This window comes from Fonsecaea pedrosoi (genome assembly GCF_000835455.1).
Source record: "Fonsecaea pedrosoi CBS 271.37 unplaced genomic scaffold supercont1.4, whole genome shotgun sequence".
Taxonomy (NCBI): domain Eukaryota; kingdom Fungi; phylum Ascomycota; class Eurotiomycetes; order Chaetothyriales; family Herpotrichiellaceae; genus Fonsecaea; species Fonsecaea pedrosoi.
Window position 1 is genome coordinate 2,171,500 of NW_013550612.1, and position 18,099 is coordinate 2,189,598.

Here is an 18,099-nt window from a genome sequence, read left to right on the forward strand (position 1 = left end):
GTAGTCAAATCAACACGTCGTCGCTCCTACTCGATCTACCGGTCAACAACGAGAATAGCTGGACGATCTGGTCTGATGGTCAAGTCAAAATCAAACTCGATTCAAACTGGATTCCATATTCATGCAGAGCTTTCGCTGGCTTCAAGGTTGACTGACACTTTGCTGTATTAATCCTCCCGACCCCCAAAACCTGTGCCCATCAATTAAGGGTATCTGATTTCTCCAAGAATATACACATACATACATACATTCGTCACCCTCTGATCTCAATGTTCCTGCGGGCCAAGTCCCAACTAGTGCTCCGTCCAGATACATTCCTCAAGCGGGCGACATGCTCATGGGCGCACCGTCTTCACCCTCCGAATCCCCTTCATCGTTTTCACGCTCTGTCGCCTTCTCCGATGGAGGGTCAGCCGCCCTATTCTCGGTCGTTTTTGGATTATCGCCATTGGCAGGTGGTGGAGGGGGCATGCTTCCTTTCAAGACCGTTTCGTCATCTAATCTGACCTTTTTGTCGGTGGCTGGCGTCGGATCAGGCAGACCGGCCTCTCGAGCCTTTCTCTTCTCCTTCTCGCGAGCGTACTCCTCTTTCTTGCGCTCTTTCTCACGTTTGTCATTCTCCCTTCTGTGCATCTTACTCTCAAATTCATGCCAGTCACCCTCGACATTTGCAAGCTCCACCGGTTGTTCTGCCAGCGGTTCCTCAGAAGTGAAATACTCGTGATTGAGCACTTGCTCCGCGTTGGGTCGCTTTTTCGGGTCGTATTTGAACATATTCTGGACCAGATCGAGACCAGCCGGTGTGAAGACGTCCTTGAACATTGCTTCGAATATCCTCTTTCGTCGATCGACCGGCTGCATAAGCTCAAACCAAGGGAGATCCACAATCCCAGGCCAATCTGACCGAGTTGGTGTGCCGAGGACGTTGTATACTTTGTCCAGCTGACTGAGCTCTCCACCCTCTCCCGGGAAGATCGCTTTCTTGGTGAACATCTCCACGAATACGCAAGCCGCAGACCATATGTCCACCTCAGGTCCGTATTGGGTTTCGCCCAGAAGAAGTTCTGGTGGTCGATACCAGATAGTGATCACACGATTGGTGTAGTCGAGTTTCCGAGACTTGTTGTAGAACCGTGCGAGACCAAAGTCGGCATATTTCAGTTGACCAGTGTTAGAGATCAGAATATTGGCAGCCTTGATGTCCCGATGCAGCACGCCCCGCCGATGGAGGTAATCCAGACCATCAAACATCTGTTTCGCCAGGTCCTTCTTGTGCGCAGACGTAAGTTTAAACGTCGGATGGTTGATGAGTCCAGTTAGATCGTGCGAAAGATACTCAAAAACCATGAAGCACTCGTTCTTTTCCACCATGACCTCTTGTAAGGCGACTACGTGTTTGTGTCGCAGGTGTTGTAACAGTCTGATTTCGCGGACGGCTGTTATCGGAAATCCATCTCGTTCACCTTCCATACGAATTTTCTTCAGCGCAACCTTGTCCTTTGTGTAGATATGAATGGCTTTGAACACTTTTCCGTATGTCCCTGCGCCGACAACAGACTCGTTACCAGGCTTTCGGAAGTAAATAGACTCGGACTCTGCAAACTCAGGAGGCAGTGTAGGCCGAGACTTGATCTCTTTCTTGATCTTTTTCGAAGGGGGGGAACGAGATCGGTCCGGACGGCGTTCTTTTGGAGGGAGTTGTTGATGCAGCGGTGGCTGACGATCATTGGGATACCTTCGATCATGCTGTCCCGGGAATTTCCGGTCATAGGGCCGAAATCCATGTCTCTCGTCGCGGCGGTCGAAATGTTTGTTCTTGGGGCCTTGTGGTGGTGCTGGTCGATTGTCTGGAGGCTGGAATGGCCCTTTTGGTTTTGAAAAATCTGCAGCAGGTTTAGCTGGAGCCTGAGGAGGAGCTTTGGACTTGAAGGCGAAGCTAAATTTGGAAGCAGCCGGTCCTCGTTGGTCATTACCCTGTGTGTTCTGATCAGTGTTGTTGATCCTGCCGTTCCCTTGATCCTCCACCTGCAATTCTTTGGACGGTCTGAAGGGATTCTCTTCTTCAGGTGGAGGGGCGTCTCGGTCGTCCTGTGAAGCGGTGTGCGATGGAGTAGGAGATGTTTGCGACTGACTCCCGGGTCCGCCCTGGAAGTTTTGATTTTGTGGTCCACCTTGTTTCGGACCAGGCGCCGTCCATTGTAAGTTATTGAAATGTCCACCTCGTCCTCTGTGACGAGGACCGTTGAACCTCTGGTCTTGTTGGAAGTGTCCACGATGAGAACCATGTCCACGACCACCTCGGTAGTTTTGTTGATAACCATGTTGATTACCACCATGGTGGCCCGGTTGATTTGGATGGTAAGGATTAGGATTGTTCACGTTGCCTGAGTTGGAAAAGCTATTTTGCCGGTAGGGGGGAGAGGAATTGTGTATCGGCCTGGAAATTCATTAGTGAAAAGGCTTGTCATAAGATTATCAGAATACTGACCCATGATGACCTTGGCCTCCCCAGCCGCCTCTCTGCTGATGATATGGAGAGTTTTGCGGCGGTGAGCCGTGATAGGAGCTGTTGGAAGAATATGGCGGAGATCCTCCGTATCCCTGGTGTCTATTTTCCGCATATGGTCTGTGTTGCCCTCGATTCATCCCATAATTACCACGTGATGGGTATTGGCCATCCATGGAGCGGTTGTCGGTTTCGTCGACAACGGAAGGAGCTCTTGAGGAGTGATTCCCCTTCCCAGCAGAGAATCGGCCTGGGCCAGGTGGGGGATGTTGAGATGGACGAGTCGAGTTCACGGACGATTCTCGAGTTTCGATAGATGGATATTTAGACTCGGGGTGTCGATATGGAGATGATCTCGCAGGCAGACGAGGGGAGATGGATCGTTGATCGCGTGCGTGGGATGGCGAGGGTTCTCTTCGGCTGTTGGGTTCGTAATCACCACGATCTGGGGCTTCAGATCTGAAAGCGGGTGAATTGAGTCGCGATGAATGCGTGGAAAAATCCCCAAGCGGGAATGGAGATGGAGGATTTTGCGGAACCCTGTCCTCAGTATCAGAGGGATCCCGGCTGCGAGCACCTCTTTGACCTTGCAAGTCAAATCTGTCGTCGTCTGCAGGAGAAGGGCTTCGAGTACGCCTCCGTTTTGTTGATGGCGTTGGTGAGAAATCAGGGCGTCTCCCAGGTCGGTCGCCAAATTGCTTTCGAGGTGGTGGACGATGTTGATGCTTGGATTTTGGGAAACGACGGGGAGGCGAAATCGAAGACTTTCTACCATGCAATTTCCTGGCGTCTCCGTCCCTCGAAAATTGCCGCCTCCAACGTGGTTCACGAGGTGGTCGATCAGGACGATGCCCCGGTCCTAGAGGCGCCGAGCGTTCTGCTTCTGGATATCCAGAATGTGGTGAATGAGGACGACCTCCTCCTCGATTTGCGTCTCTGTCCCGCGGTCGATGATGTGGATGTCTCGGGCGCGGATCCTCTTCGCCTCGCCAGCGATTCTTCATTGATGGGCTCCTTCGAGACCTCGCCATGTAATGCGGGGCGGCATTTGCAAAGATGTGGTCGGTAGAGATTCGCGGGTTTGTGGGGGAGTAATGGTCGTAGAGGTGGTGCTCGTGAGGCAGCGGATTTGGATGTTGGGTAGTGAGTCCTGCGCAGTTTGGAGATTCAGCGACGGAGCCATGAGCCAGATGCGGACCAAGGTTGCATGGGTAGGGCGAGGACCCAAAGACTTGGCACGCCCATCACCTCCCACCAACTGTGCCAGCTCGCCCCAAAGTCGGACTCGAGTTCGACAACGTTGACACCTGCAGGCCCTTCCAATTCCGGGGGGTTTTGGGGTGTTTAGGGGAGACAGAGGACTCACCTGTTGCCGGTCCAGGCTCCCACTCATGCTGCCCCAGGCGTCGTGTCTCTGTCTCGGTCTCCCTGTCCATCTCCGGCCGCGTTCTGCTCGCCACCTCGCCAGGTCCGTCATGCTGCATCAGCCTCTCTTTCGCCCTTCTTTTACCTTTCTTTTTGCCCATCACTCTGAATGACTCCAGTAATGATAAGGCTGCAATCTACCACACACAAACTACAATCACCGGAGTCGGTTTGTACTTGTCGTGAGAACTACACCAACAGTGCAATCTCAGACTGAGTCGAGCGTGTTGCGTTGTTGGCAGCAATTCAAGGGCGTAAAAGGTCAAAAGGTCGAGCGTCAGTCTGCACTTCAGAGTGACAGTACTAAACGCGACAGTCTATCTACGTGGATTCTTTTTCTCGGCGCTTCTCCCAGACTTGTCAACACGCAAAAAATGACAGCCAGTGACTTTCACGCGTTTGCGCTTTGCCGTTCAACTGCCTGTAGGGAAACGCCTTGAATATTAACCTTTCTCCCCATCTCCCACCGATATCAACCACCTCTCCAAACATTATCTGCTCTTGTGAAATCCGACACTGGCCACAGAAAGGCAGCAATGTCTGTTCACACAGCAACGGCATCGATGAAGCCTAGATGTCAGTTTGCGCTTGTTAGACGTCGTGTCAACAATCAAGCTGCTGTGTCTCCATGGCCTTTCGGACCTTGACCTAAGGATTTTCCAAGTAGCTCTGGGGGATGTAGAAGTGGCAGATGTATCTTGTTAGCAGTGGTTGATGCAGACCATAAAATTGGTATCGTCGGGTCGGGAAAGACGGCAGATGACGTGAATTGGATGAATTGTAACATGACCCGATAGGTGTGTTTGACGAGGATGATCCGGCCTTTGGGTGATGCAAATATCTTGGGAGCAAATGGCAAGTAACAACCGATGAGCGTAGAGAGCAGAACTACATATCCAAAAGCATCGCCGACGATATTGCGGGTGGTCGAGGTTGTTGCCGATAATTCATGTCCATAGAAGGTGGGTGCTGGAAGTGAGTAAATGTAGCTGCTGACCGCCTATCGTCCATTTGCGCCTTGGATGATATCTGCGGGGCACAGCCGAGGAAAAACAATCAAATCTCAGTTCCGGAATTGGAAGAGAAGCTAATGGACAAAGTAACAGAGGCATCAGACACGACTTCACCATATCCCGACGGTCTACATCGTCCAGGAATAACAATGATGAAAGATGTTGAGAAGTTGGAAAGAAAGGGATCCGGCAACTTTGGATGCCAAGACGCTAGCGTAGGTGGAGGCTGGGCATTCGGAGAAGCAAATGGGTCTTGATGCACAGTTCAAGACAGTTCAATATGCATCTCGTCAAGTCATCTATCTCTGCAATAGCCCAGGTAACTGCCCGACCAACTTCGCATCTGTTGTGTGCTGGTAGGAAGTATTTTCTTGGGCCACCCTGCCGCTCTTGTGATCTCACCATGGTTGAAACAAAGAATTGAGTTGGTACACATCTCAGCGTCAAGCCCAATGGGTTGACCCTCCCGAATCAAGGTTGTTCACCCATCCACGCTCATCTTCTCGCCAATGCCTTTTTCTCCCATCAGCTCGCATCCTGTCCGCACAACGCCAATCATACCACCAGTTTGCACACCCTCACTTCCGCCTCCTGCCAGTCTGTACTCGATTTCTGCGAGCCCTTGCAACCATATTACTCTGGTTGCAGGACTAACCTCGAGGTTCTGCAATTCCTCGGCCAGCGCGGTCAAAATATCTGCAAGTGCCAGACCACGACTGCTCTTCAAGGCATTGATCGTCCTTAGACATTCCGTTAGATCTGGCGTGCTCAACATGGTTGTCATGATCAAGCGGATATCTTCCGGGTGTGGCGCTGCAATGCAGTTGTAGATCGTGTCGTTCGTAATCAGCTCATACTTGATCTCTGATTCTGGAATGGGAGGCTGCCCTCGCATCGGGAGAGGTCGTGATCCAGCGTAGCAGGCTTGAAGAACATTCAACGCTCGACGCATGTCACCTCTCGACAATTTGACCAACGAGTCCACTGCTTCCGGCGTGATATTGACCTTTTCTTGTGAAATCACCTTGTCCACCAGCCGACGGATATCTGCTTCCTTCAGCGGCGAGAATCGAAACCGTGTACATCTCGATAACAGTGCTGGAGACAATTTATGTGTGTAGTTTGCAATAATGCAGAATCTTGTGTTGGCCGTATATTTCTCCATAATCCTGCGTAAGGCCATTTGTGCCGCGGACGTCATTGCGTCTGCTTCGTCGAGAACGATCAGCTTGAAGGCCCCTAGGCCCAATTTTGGCCCGCCCGGAGTTTGCTGCGTTGAGGTGCTGAAGATCTGTTTGGTTGAGGCGAAAGTTTTGATTTGCTCTCGAACAACGTCGATGCCACGATCATCGGATGCGTTGAGTTCGAGGACCATCTGCCTCATGTTCTTGGGTCCATATATCTGTCGCGCCAGCGCCAGAATTGTCGACGTCTTTCCTGTACCTGGCGGTCCATAGAAGAGGAGATGCGGTAACCGGTTGTGCTCAATAAATCTATTGATTGTAGCGAGGATATCTTGGTGCCCAGACACATCGTCGAGGGTGTTGGGCCGGTATTTCTCAACCCTTGTTTCTTGTGAGCAGCTAGATCACCACTTTATTGTGCAGGAGACGGCGGCATACCATGGTAAGTTGTCCTCCGCTTCCACCGGCAAGTCTGCAGCTATTCGTTTCTGTTTGCCCGCCGTGCTGTCTGAGCTGAATTTGATAGACTTGTCCTTGGACACAGGCGCGTCCAGGTCCATCTCATCTTCGTAGTCCGACATCTTTGTCTGTTGTCACTGTCAATTCCTATAAAAACATGCTTGAAAGGGTTGTGAAGTTGTTCAGATGGATGTCAATGTTCCACCCCCATGACGCGCCTGCACCTCCAGAGACGCGTTAATTGAAATGCGGTTTGTGAATAGATATTCCACCATAGTGACTCTCCATCCCCGCACACGAATGCCAAGCCGCGTTTGCGGGCTCATTACATTGGTGGGACGCAGTAGTGACCTTACAGCAAATGCCTGGAAGGAAACGCACTCAATTCCTCGTCCGCAGTGAGATGGGAACCTGAGGAACTGACTGCTACTCTTGATCTCTCCTGTTTGCGTGCTCTCACGCAACCTTGTAGGAAGTCAAGATGCCGGTGAGTCAACGCTAGTCCTGCTACACTGCATGAATCCGCTGACATCTCATTCACAGGCATACCACTCCATCTTCCTGGGGGACCAGGGCGTCCAGCTAATAGGTATTCTCACCACGATCAGACAACACGACACCTCACAAGCTCTCTCGCGTGCTAACATCTGTGCTCCAAAAAGGCAACTTTCCACTCCTCCCGCTTCGCACGAAAACCCGTGGTCCAGCATACACCCTTCCAGCTCTTCCTCCCAATGTTGACCCCCTCGACGTCGACCCGGACTCCGAGTCCTACGATTGCCTCGACGAAATCCTGAGCTTGTTCCGCGCCAACACCTTCTTCCGCAACTTCGAAATCAAAGGTCCCGCAGACCGCATGCTCATCTACGGCATCCTCTTCCTGTCGGACTGCTTGACGAAAGTAAAACCGAACATGGACTCCCGTGCGGCCGAGAAGGCCCTGATAAACGGAGCGCTGGAGCAGTTTAGCATTCCAGGGGAGCCAGGATTCCCGCTCAACCAAGCGTATGAGGCACCGAGAGACCGGAACGAGGCTGAGGCTTTGAGGAGTTATTTGAGCCAAGTGAGACAGGAACTGGCAATCAGGCTGCATGCTCGGCTCTACGCGGATGGAAGCAATGTACCGAGCAAGTGGTGGCTAAGTTTCACAAAGAGAAAGTTTATGGGGAAGAGTTTATAGAGGAATATTCGAAGGAAATGCATGGCCAAGCTGCATATTAGGCACGAACTGATGAGAAGGTGTTTATGGCTGTTTCCCACGACGATAAACCGAAAATTCCGTGCAATGGCATATTATCCAATAACGTATGCTCAATGTCCCAACTGTCTCTCTTCTAGTAGCCGATTTATGCCTGGTTGACGACAGGATCGGGCGTGTCCAGACGGTCTGGTTGTTCCGCCGCAGTCTCGACCTTCAGTTTCTTCAGCGGTGACTGGGGCTGCTCCTCGTCGTCTGCTGCTCTCTTCCCTTCCTCGAGCTCACCTGCGACCGGACTTTCCGCAGGCTTGTCATCAGCCTTGATCTTCTTCCCCCTGGGCGGCCTTCCTCTCGCCTCAACCTTGCCCTCTGCTGGTACCACCCTTGTCCCTACGAATATGTAGCCCTCTGCACCACCTCGGCTTGTCATCAGCGGATGTGTCCGTCCGGGCAGGACCTGCCACTTCCTCACCCTCGCTGTGTGCACCGTCGGGGCTAGAAGGAGTGTTGGATCGACAGGAAAGTCCTTGGACGGGACAGTCCGCTGTTCCAGAGGTGTGTTGATGAACGCAGCTCTCCGTGCTGTGGAGTAGCAGTCTGCCAATTCGACGAGGGGTTCGACGTTGGGTGAGTAGACCACGACTTGGCTGCCGCCCGCCAGCAGAGGCACGAGGTGGCGCAACGTCGACGACGGGTCGGCGAAGCTGGCTACGATCAGGCCGTTGAAGCCGCCCGCCTGCGTCTCGTTCACGACGTTCCTGACTCGTTCCCACCGTCGGCGTTTGCGGTAGTATGCACTCCTTCGGTTCGATTTCATCCTCGCCAGTTCGGTGTCCGGGATCTGGGGCGGTTCTTGATACGTGATGGCGGACTCTGGCTCGAGTAGCTGCAACCACGAGAGCGTTTTCATATTCGTGTATAATGGATGAGAAGCAGTGGGGGCGTTGGAGTCGAAGTTGAAATAGCGCAAGAGGCCGAGATTGGGTTGTTGATTCGCATGCACGAGCGTGATGGTGTTGGAGGTTGCGCTCATCGCCGAGCGGCGGTATCGTTGACGATAGGGCTTTCGAGGCAGCAGATGCGTCGGTGTCTCATCGGGTTGTTCATCGTCCACGTCTTCGTCTTCAGGGTTGCCAGCCACCTCGTGTGCGATGTCTGTTGGGTGCAAAATCCCCATTCTCTCCGCCATGGCTGCGACCAGCAGACCGCCCGTGTCGTCCACAACCAGATACCGCGCATATGGGTCCATATCGGAGAGCATGGCAGAGTCTTGCCCGGCAGCGTGAACATTCGCCCAGCACCCGACCAGGCCGAGGACTTCGTTCCTCATCTCCATGACCTTGGCAAACTCCCGATCGGCCATCATCCAGTCGACTAGGGTTGACACATCTAACGGCAACACAGTAAACTGCTTCATGTACTTTTTGTGCTTCCTGAGCGTATACTTTGCCAGAGAGAAAGCAGTCTTCTGGTCCAGGGTGGAGTGGGACTGCATTATCTTTTCGATCAGTTCTCGCCCGCTACCCATGGTGTTGCGCTTTAACGTTTCGATCTCGGCCATGGTCAACTTCTGGTTCGTGGGATCATCGTGGGTGTTGACATTGGACTTGGGCGTCGTCGTGGTCGTCGTCTGCTGTTGTGACACAGCGAGTTCGTCCGGCTCGTTCGCAGGCGTCGGCACCTCTCCGTCCGTCTCAGCCTGCTCGACCAAAGCCATGGCATGCAACTCGGCGGCCTGCACGACGCGGAGCTCTTTGCCATTCTCGACTTCGGACCGGTCGAGGATCTCAAAAGTCAGGTGGTACGGACGGCCTATGATCTGGTTTGTGCGGAAAGACCCATATTTGCCCAGGTTTATCAGACTTTGTGGGGGAAAAAGAGACAGAGTCAGCGACAGCTCATCAAGGCCGTTGGCTGATATCTGTTTATGGCCTGACAGATTTCCTTTTCATTCTTTCTCGGTGTGCAAAAAAGACCTACGTGTTGGGGAGCATTTGTTCGACTCTTGTCTGATCGGAGGGCAGCCGAATGGCGACATATTGGTAGGGCTGGATGACTGAAAAGGCCATTTCGCCCTGCCGTGCTAGACCCAGTGAGATTGGATAGGGGTCTTTCAACTTTGAATCGTCACAGTTTCGAGGGATGGATCATAATGATATATGTGGTAAATGGCTGGAAATCTTTAACATATTTTTATCGAGAACTTCCGATCCAGGGATTGGCCATCTTGCCGCTCTATTTCTTGGCCAAACACGTTGGATTGGTTCGGCTCAACTTCGGCTCAGCCTTGTTCAGCCTGAGGCAGCGACGGAATCGATGCAGAGCAGTGCCCCAATATTATTGATTCGCCTGGAGAGACACGACGCCCACGGATCACCATTTACTCACCCAGTGGATACCTCGATGCCAAACCTTGCGTATGGAAAGTCTTCCAAACTGGTCAGGCACTCTCCCCACCCATCATCAACCTCACCGAGCTGGTCTTCATTGCCAATCTTTACAAGACCAGTCCTGCCGGCGAGCACCTCCATCTCCCGTCCCCTAAATTCAGCATACAGACCTGGGTGAGGGACCCATGCCACTCTCATGCCGGCTCTTCGCCCCGCCTCGACGCCTGGCACGCTATCTTCGAAGACCAAGCATTCCTCAGGTGCGATTGGAGGTGATCCTTTCGGGAGCCTGGAGTTGAGTACTTGCAATGCACACAGATAGATATCAGGTGCTGGTTTGCCCCGGCCTTTCTGGACACGTGGATCGTCGCCCAGCACACGGTGTTCTTCAGGGATCCAATCCAACAGCCTCTTCGTCTCCGGCCTCACCACTTTGCGGCTGTAATTAAGCTTCCCGGTGCTGGTGGCCAGAGCTATCTCCACAGGCAGGCCAGTAGTCGTTCTAGCCTTATTAAGATCCTGGAGGAGCTTCTCGGCGCCAGGCAACGGTAAACATTGAGCAAAATGGATCTGCTGTTGTTCACTCTGTTCTCTCGCGTACTGTTCCCTGGAAACAGGCAGCTGGGCCCATTGGTGAAAGACGTTGCCGTTGGAGCTTCCAGGAACCCCCATAAGTTTAGCCTTCACAGACCAGGGTAGCCGCGGACGGCCGTATTTGAGAAGGACATTGTCGGCGCATAATGTGTAGATGTCTTCGGTGTTGAGCAGGAGGCCGTCCATGTCAAAAATACAGGCGCGTACGGGTGGGAAGCTACGAAATAATTCCCCATCTGATTAGCTGATTGTCATGGATGGTTTGCCTGTGACCCCAGAAACGGGATGGCTGCAATCACATCATGAGGAGATGAGAAACAAACGTAACTTACTCTGTACGGCGAGGCATTCCAACAAGGTTGAGCCTAAGGCGACTGCATTCACAATGTTCTCAACTTGTTCCAGAGTTCGCAATCAGTGGTTCGGCCAGCACAGCCACACGTCAGAATCCGGTTTAGTTGGGGTTTGGTTTTAGCCATGGCATGCAGATCGCAGAATGGGACAGGGTGTTTATCCAACATGTTGGCAGGGGAGCCACCAAAGCCAAAACTTGTACAGTCTGACGATATGCGCCACATGACCAAAGGCTTCTCGTGGTCATGGGGAGTGTTCAATATTGTCTCTATACGGAAGACGCCGCCACCAAACCAGGAACAATGCAGATCATGCCGAATCAGGGTGACGTCACAGGGCAAACAATGCCACGGCTGAGTGAAGGACGAAGTCGCTGCGTTCGGTCGTTCTACAGGCGCATTCCAAGGGACAACAAGCGAGAGCGTGTGACGCACTTTGTTCCTCATGGTATACAAGTAGAACACACGCAATAGCGGCCGTAGCGGCCTCGCGCATACTTCAACTCTGCTCCTCCCAGTATCATCCAGGCCCATCTCATACCTACCATAGCCTTCCTACCCCCTCTAGCTCGTTAATCTGGTCAGAATCAACTCTCACCAAGCCTTATCATCATGTCGGAAATTGTAAAGGGTGTCAGCAACTTGTTTGCCTCCGTCTTCGAGATCATCACCGGTATCTTCATCACCGCGTTCAACATCTTCGAGGGCGCTTTGAACGCAGTCATTGGCCTCCTCAAGAACACGTTCAACTTGGCCGAAGGTGTTCTTGGCTTCCTCATCGGTAGGTCATCGAGTAGTATGCACTGGAGAAAGAGTCACAGGTCTGACCTGAGCAGGAAACATATTCCTCATCGGAACGCTGTGTGCCATCTACTTCGGGTATGTCTTGTACCAACAACGTCAGGGCAACCGACCGGCTCCGATCTCGAAAGTGGCGACGGGGAAGACACAATGAGCGCGAGGATATACTATGGGTGGAAGCAAGTTGGAATAAGTAATCAGTCCGTGGGAAACAACCGTCAAGTGTATTGGGTTGCAAGCAGGGGCAATTTGCTATAATACGATGTTATAGTGAGGGAGAGGTTTGAGTGAAAGCATGGCAAAGGAGAGAGCGCGGGCCGAGGCCGTCGGCGATGATCGATTGCCTCCTCAGCTTCTCGGTAGAACTGCCATCTGTTGATTCATTTTTCTGTTTCGATTAGCATCGCGACAGCTAGTCCGATATATGGAACGAAGCTATGGTCGGAGAAGGAAAACGAATTTGCTTCGGATGCGTCAGGGCAATAAAGGACAATTGCCGAGGTAAAATGTGCGCCGTGTGAGTGGCTGCGATGCTGCATCTTCAACTGCGCTCACTTGCCTCGATCGCCGAGAACGCTCCCCTTAACCAATGTGATTCCCCTTCAATTTGTGGTTTGTCCTTCCGAATTCCTCCATTGATCCCCAATTCTTCCTCTGTGCATGCGTCAAGGTCTGTGAGCTACAAAAAGCGGGCACCCGTTGACTCTTCGTTCATTTTCGCTACACTCCTTTCTCGTTCCTCTTTGCTGATTCCATTCTACCCCTCCTTTTCTATCAACACCCCATTCCGTCGCGCTCCAAGCGTTTTGCGCCAGACTCCCGGAATCATGTCCAACGTCAAGGAAATCGCGCCCTCCCCTACCGAGGCCGACCTCGATTCGAAATCCTCCGGTGCAGTCAGCACCACCCCCGCGACCTCCGCCGCTCAGCAGAGCGACAACATTGCCCATGCGTTGGCCGGAGCGGGCGGTGGCCTTCTCGCGATGACCCTTACCTACCCCCTGATCACCCTCTCAACCCGCGCACAGGTCGAGTCGAAGCGAGCTGATACCTCCACAATCGCCGCTGTGAGGCACATCATTCAGCGGGAGGGTCTGGGTGGACTCTATGCAGGACTTGAGAGCGCCCTGTTTGGTATTTCGGTCACCAACTTCGTCTATTACTATTGGTATGAGTGGACCCGCGCATTCTTTGAGAAAGCGGCCGTCACAGCAGGTCGGGCCAGCAAGAAGCTCACCACTGTGGAGAGCATGATTGCCGGCGCGATCGCGGGGTCGGCAACTGTCCTCCTCACCAACCCTATCTGGGTCATCAACACAAGGATGACTGCCCGGAAGAGTGATTCTGGAGAAGGTGAACTTCCGGGTGGTGAAAAGAGACAGGTCAAGAAACCCAGCACCATCGGGACCTTGTTGAGCCTTCTCAAGGAGGAGGGGCCTTCGGCGCTTTTCGCCGGCGTGCTTCCGGCTTTGGTCTTGGTGATCAACCCGATCCTACAATATACGATATACGAACAGTTCCGCAACTTTCTGGAGAAGAAGAGGAAGTTTGGTCCTCGTGATGCCTTTTACCTGGGTGCTCTGGGCAAGTTGCTGGCGACGACCATCACGTATCCATATATCACTGTCAAAGCCAGGGCCCACGTGGCAAGCAAAGATGATCCCCATGAGGGAATGTGGAAGAGCCTGAACAGAATCGTCAAGGAGGAAGGCTGGGGCGGCTTGTACAAGGGTGAGCGGGATTCTGTTCTTTCTCACTTCATTGACTAATCTTGTCTAGGTCTCGTCCCTAAAGTCAGCCAGAGTGTCTTGACTGCAGCTTTCCTTTTTGCCTTCAAGGATGTTCTGTATGACATGACCGTCGACATGCGCAGAAGGGCAAAGGCCATCAAAGCATAAGGTCGAGAATCAAAACCGCCTCCAAGGTGGGAGACTCGGCTTCAGGGAAGAATGTCTGGGAATCACAACATCTCCGCGCCAGCATTGCGAGACTCGCGTTGAAAGCGGAAATGGCCCTCTTGCTATCAACATGATGAGATATGTGAGTCGCACTCGCGAAAGAGCTCGCTGGATGAGTCGAAACACAAGGCCATCTAGCGACCAAGCAGAACGAGAATTGGGAAGGGGAGAGGGATGTGGTGTACGCCTCTAAAAGTATTTCAGAGCTGGGGACATGTGTTCTAGGATAGACGGGATGGTAGAGCATCTACTTGTACATTGAATCTATTTGCCACTATTAGAACTTGAACATGGTCAGTAAGCAGGGATCACTTTTTGTATGAGCAGGTAGGTGGGGGGGTAGGTAGGTAGATAGGTAGGTAGGCAAGTACCTAGTCAAGGTAAATAGGTCGTGGAAGAAAATACAAGTACCGCATACCTAATGTATAACATGATCATTTTTCAACTGCCGCTAGGCTAATTAATTTCTAGGCCAGGATTTGCGGCGCCCCATGGCTCAAGGGCATACGCCAAGGCATCTCCCGGTCCTATACTACACGAAGACGTCAAATCTCTCGCGTCCCTTGACTGATTCCCACGCCCAGGCAGGTGTTTCCAGCGCTTCTCAAAGCATAGGGTCGAGTTGTCTCTGCTTGTGCACAAGAGGGTCCATTTTTCTGCCACATGAGGTCGATGGAAAGAAACCCCTCCCACAGCCAGCGACGTAAGTACGCTGCTCAACGACCCCAGCAATGCGGCGAGAGCTACAACCTATTCTTCTCCAGTGTTTGATCAGCCGCAGTGTACTCAAGACCCACCCCGCCGTGTCACCTTTTGTAGACGAATCTATTCAAGGCATCTGGAACCCACTCCGCAAAGGGCGTAATTGAGGACTCGATTGCAGCTTTTGACTGGATAAACGTCGTCGAAGCGGATCAGGCTGGAAGACCCATCTGATGAGGCGTCTGAGGTCTGGAACGAAAGGATCAAGTATATCGAGACTTCCGGAATCCAGGGCACGACAGGACACGGATAATGTCGAGGTCAAGAGGGTTAACGGGGAATGAAAGAGCTGGGAATGCGAACCAAGTCGAAGTGTGATGTTGTGCCTCATGCGAAATGCAGGCGACAGGTACATAAATAGTAGGCAGAACCGCTGAGTCACGGGGATCATGTGTTGTCAGGGATCCCAGTCGTGGTTCGTCAACCCAACCACACTTTACTTCTCTACCAAACTTTTCGCCGTGAGGACCTATCTATCTACCCACGGGTGTCTACGCTCCGTGACTGGTGAACCATATCGTTCTATTCGTCCCAGAAAATGTCTAGCTGCAATAAATTACCCTCTTCATTCCTCTATTCCCGTCTTAAGGTCAGGGTTTTCGCACTGAGCAACTACCTACTGCCTCTACGGAAATCCTGGACGCTGTAATTTATTACAAGGGCCTGATAGTAATCAGCTTCTGACACTGAAATTGGTCTCTGGCCCTTTGAAATTTGATTCTCACGATCCCAAACTCTCTCCTCAACACTTTCGATCATTACAATGGCGGGAAAAATCCACACGAGGCTTCTTATCCTGTCCGATACACACGGCGAGGATTTTGGCTCCGAGGATCGGCCTCAACAGCGTGTGGATGTGGCTCTGCACTGTGGTGACCTCACCGACGGCTCAAAACTAGAAGAATTTCGGACCTCGATCGAGATGCTCAAGAAGATTGATGCTCCTCTCAAATTAGTCATCGCTGGAAACCATGATTTCGCCATGGACATTACTGCCTTCGAATCCAAACTTGCGGAGGCATCGCAACCCCTGGATCCTGAGATTGTGGCTCGTGAATACGGCACCCTAGGCCAAGCTAGACAACTATTCGAGGACGCAAGGAGCGAGGGAATCGTCTTTTTAGTTGAGGGAACCCACCGTTTCACACTTGAAAATGGAGCGATGCTAAAGGTTTATGCCAGTCCGTACACTCCCGCCTTGGGTGCATGGGGATTTCAATATCACCCAAACAACGGGCGCCGGTTCGATATCGAAGAAGACACCGACGTCGTCATGACGCACGGCCCTCCGAAAGGCATCATGGACATGACTCACGGCCGCGAACGTGCGGGTTGTCCCGACCTCTTTACCGCCGTGGCCCATGCCCGACCCCGCGTCCACTGTTTCGGCCACATCCACGAGGGTTGGGGTGCAAAGGTGGTGACCTGGAAAGACAGCGGGTTTGACCAACCATCCCATTTCACCTCCATCGACAACGAAAATTCGCCAGTTGTCGAGAAATTGGCTACGCTCCGAGTAACCACATTCGACTCAGACGAGACCATCCAGGAAAAGCGCGCGAAGCTGGAACAGCTGAAAAACAATAAATGTGCCACAACAAGTCACTGCAGCCAAGATGACTATGAGCTGGGTGCAGGCAAGGAAACACTGTTCGTCAACGCCTCCATTGTGGGACACGAGGGCTTTGTGCAGAGACCCTGGTTGGTCGATTTGGAGCTTGCGAAGCACACGGCATTGAAGATGCGGCCATTTGTCCAAAATTTGTGTTGAGAAAATACAAATTAAGACATGATGAAATGGTATGTAAGCTGTCAATTATTGACGCTTAATACTGCTCCCAGCACCAAGCGATCCAGCTTCCCCAGACTAGACTCCCCTGCGCCGCGCATACACTTCAGTTCCTCATCGCCGAGCTCTGGAAGTAATTGACCCATGCACGCCACCCTCGACAATAGCCATTGAAAGTCTTCAACTTCGCCATCGCTCCCCCGATCGACCACCGTCACGGCCCGCAATCTCAACAAATCCGACACGGACGCAACAGACCCTTCAAAGAAGGGTTCCGTCACGTGAATCCGTTCGATGCACCCGTTGCCGATCTCGAGCAGGTCGACTCGGATTCGGATGTCTTGTCTAGGGGCATCGAACGAGATTTTGCCGTCGGATTCGAAGGAAAGGTTGGGGGCGCCGGCCAAAATACCCTTCCAGATATCAGTTAACGCGCTGGAAGGGGCCGCAACATCCACGTCCTCTGTCACAAGGACCGAGGAGTGGGCAATGCTGGCTGCGCCGCCAACCAGGATGGTATGACGACGCAATTCTGGCCGGACTAGGCGGAAGCACTCTTCGAGTGCTTCCCGCAGTGGTGCAGCGATGGTGGAGTTGGACTTCGGCATATTTCGAGGGTAAGAGACGTGCAGGGTATTGCAGAGTGGCTATTTACATTGTCAGTCAGCTTTTAGCCTTCTTGAAAATGTATCATCAACTCTTACAGGAACTGGGCGGGCAGGCAGGCAGGGGAGGTCTGGTTCCGGCTGGGGTCGCTTGCTGTATGCATCTGTCAGTAATTCCATAGTATACACGAGGAACTGCTTACGGCTGGGAGCAATATAATCGATGCAGGTGTTGATTTGTACTCGCATCTATTTATCATTAGCTCTCACCATAGACTCATGTATAGCTATACTCACGAAACTTATACATCTATGCTATGTGCTGAGGAATGATCAGGGGACGGGGTCAGTAGAAGACGGTATACTCTTCGACTTCCCATAGCTCCTTCCCTTGACTACTTCGAATTTGCCCCGGTAGTCAGTCGTATTGAGGAAGCTGAGGGAAGTCGCTGGAAGGTGCAACAACAACATGATCTCACATCCCAGATTCCAATATCCAGAACCCGGAAATCGAGGTCACGCCTCCCAAATCCCAAAGAGCGATGCAGTAGACATTGATATTCTCTCGTCAATGAAACTATTTTCTTCCTGTCTCATGAAAACTAAGGACGACAGGACGACGCATACGACCAGGGACCCGTCCTGGTACAAGCAACGGCAACGCGAAGACGACGACGCAGATGGTGCCAACTGTATTCTTGGAAGCTATATCCACGTTGTTGTCTTGTCAGCTCGCACAGGAGCAGAATGACTAGCTTCTTTGATGAGATGGACGAGATTTCCGGTGCTCTATGCTGAGGGAATTGTATCTCTGCGACGTGGTGTGGATTGATCTAGGACAGGGCCACATTTGGGAGATACGTCGACTCGGGCGCACCATCCATCTCTCGTTGAGGTTATCCAGGAATCGGGCATGGAAGTCATCACGGACTCTCCGCTACAAATGGAGTCGGATGGTCGGAACGATGACTCGCCCCAGCTCTTGTCCTTGTACACAAGAGGTAATGCCCAAGACCACATCCAAGCAAGTTGCGTGATTCGGCTTGACATTCCGTCGCACAC

The 18,099-nt window shown here is 52.3% G+C and overlaps 10 protein-coding genes across 10 annotated transcripts; 5 read left to right on the forward strand and 5 right to left on the reverse strand.

Moving 5' to 3' along the window:
- Positions 1-318: 318 nt before the first annotated feature.
- Z517_06590 (uncharacterized protein) lies at positions 319-2,682 on the reverse strand (the record flags this gene model as incomplete). The annotated part of the gene is made up of 2 exons (XM_013428329.1): positions 319-2,398; positions 2,489-2,682. 2 exons carry the CDS (start codon positions 2,680-2,682, stop codon positions 319-321), a joined length of 2,274 nt encoding a protein of 757 aa, XP_013283783.1.
- Positions 2,683-2,990: 308 nt separating this feature from the next.
- Z517_06591 (uncharacterized protein) lies at positions 2,991-3,575 on the forward strand (the record flags this gene model as incomplete). Its single annotated transcript, XM_013428330.1, has 1 exon — positions 2,991-3,575. The coding sequence occupies one exon, from the start codon at positions 2,991-2,993 to the stop codon at positions 3,573-3,575; it is 585 nt and encodes a 194-aa protein (XP_013283784.1).
- A 1,850-nt stretch (positions 3,576-5,425) lies between these two features.
- Positions 5,426-6,709, reverse strand: Z517_06592 (uncharacterized protein; the record flags this gene model as incomplete). The annotated part of the gene is made up of 2 exons (XM_013428331.1): positions 5,426-6,509; positions 6,567-6,709. 2 exons carry the CDS (start codon positions 6,707-6,709, stop codon positions 5,426-5,428), a joined length of 1,227 nt encoding a protein of 408 aa, XP_013283785.1.
- A 359-nt stretch (positions 6,710-7,068) lies between these two features.
- Z517_06593 (uncharacterized protein) lies at positions 7,069-7,767 on the forward strand (the record flags this gene model as incomplete). Its single annotated transcript, XM_013428332.1, has 3 exons — positions 7,069-7,074; positions 7,131-7,176; positions 7,250-7,767. 3 exons carry the CDS (start codon positions 7,069-7,071, stop codon positions 7,765-7,767), a joined length of 570 nt encoding a protein of 189 aa, XP_013283786.1.
- Positions 7,768-7,933: 166 nt separating this feature from the next.
- Z517_06594 (uncharacterized protein) lies at positions 7,934-9,854 on the reverse strand (the record flags this gene model as incomplete). The annotated part of the gene is made up of 2 exons (XM_013428333.1): positions 7,934-9,647; positions 9,766-9,854. 2 exons carry the CDS (start codon positions 9,852-9,854, stop codon positions 7,934-7,936), a joined length of 1,803 nt encoding a protein of 600 aa, XP_013283787.1.
- A 315-nt stretch (positions 9,855-10,169) lies between these two features.
- Z517_06595 (uncharacterized protein) lies at positions 10,170-10,955 on the reverse strand (the record flags this gene model as incomplete). Its single annotated transcript, XM_013428334.1, has 1 exon — positions 10,170-10,955. One exon carries the CDS (start codon positions 10,953-10,955, stop codon positions 10,170-10,172), a length of 786 nt encoding a protein of 261 aa, XP_013283788.1.
- Positions 10,956-11,734: 779 nt separating this feature from the next.
- Positions 11,735-12,077, forward strand: Z517_06596 (uncharacterized protein; the record flags this gene model as incomplete). Its single annotated transcript, XM_013428335.1, has 2 exons — positions 11,735-11,903; positions 11,959-12,077. 2 exons carry the CDS (start codon positions 11,735-11,737, stop codon positions 12,075-12,077), a joined length of 288 nt encoding a protein of 95 aa, XP_013283789.1.
- A 673-nt stretch (positions 12,078-12,750) lies between these two features.
- Z517_06597 (uncharacterized protein) lies at positions 12,751-13,821 on the forward strand (the record flags this gene model as incomplete). Its single annotated transcript, XM_013428336.1, has 2 exons — positions 12,751-13,654; positions 13,703-13,821. The coding sequence occupies 2 exons, from the start codon at positions 12,751-12,753 to the stop codon at positions 13,819-13,821; spliced, it is 1,023 nt and encodes a 340-aa protein (XP_013283790.1).
- A 1,585-nt stretch (positions 13,822-15,406) lies between these two features.
- Positions 15,407-16,414, forward strand: Z517_06598 (uncharacterized protein; the record flags this gene model as incomplete). The annotated part of the gene is made up of 1 exon (XM_013428337.1): positions 15,407-16,414. One exon carries the CDS (start codon positions 15,407-15,409, stop codon positions 16,412-16,414), a length of 1,008 nt encoding a protein of 335 aa, XP_013283791.1.
- A 41-nt stretch (positions 16,415-16,455) lies between these two features.
- On the reverse strand, positions 16,456-17,040 carry Z517_06599 (uncharacterized protein; the record flags this gene model as incomplete). Its single annotated transcript, XM_013428338.1, has 1 exon — positions 16,456-17,040. The coding sequence occupies one exon, from the start codon at positions 17,038-17,040 to the stop codon at positions 16,456-16,458; it is 585 nt and encodes a 194-aa protein (XP_013283792.1).
- Positions 17,041-18,099: the final 1,059 nt, after the last annotated feature.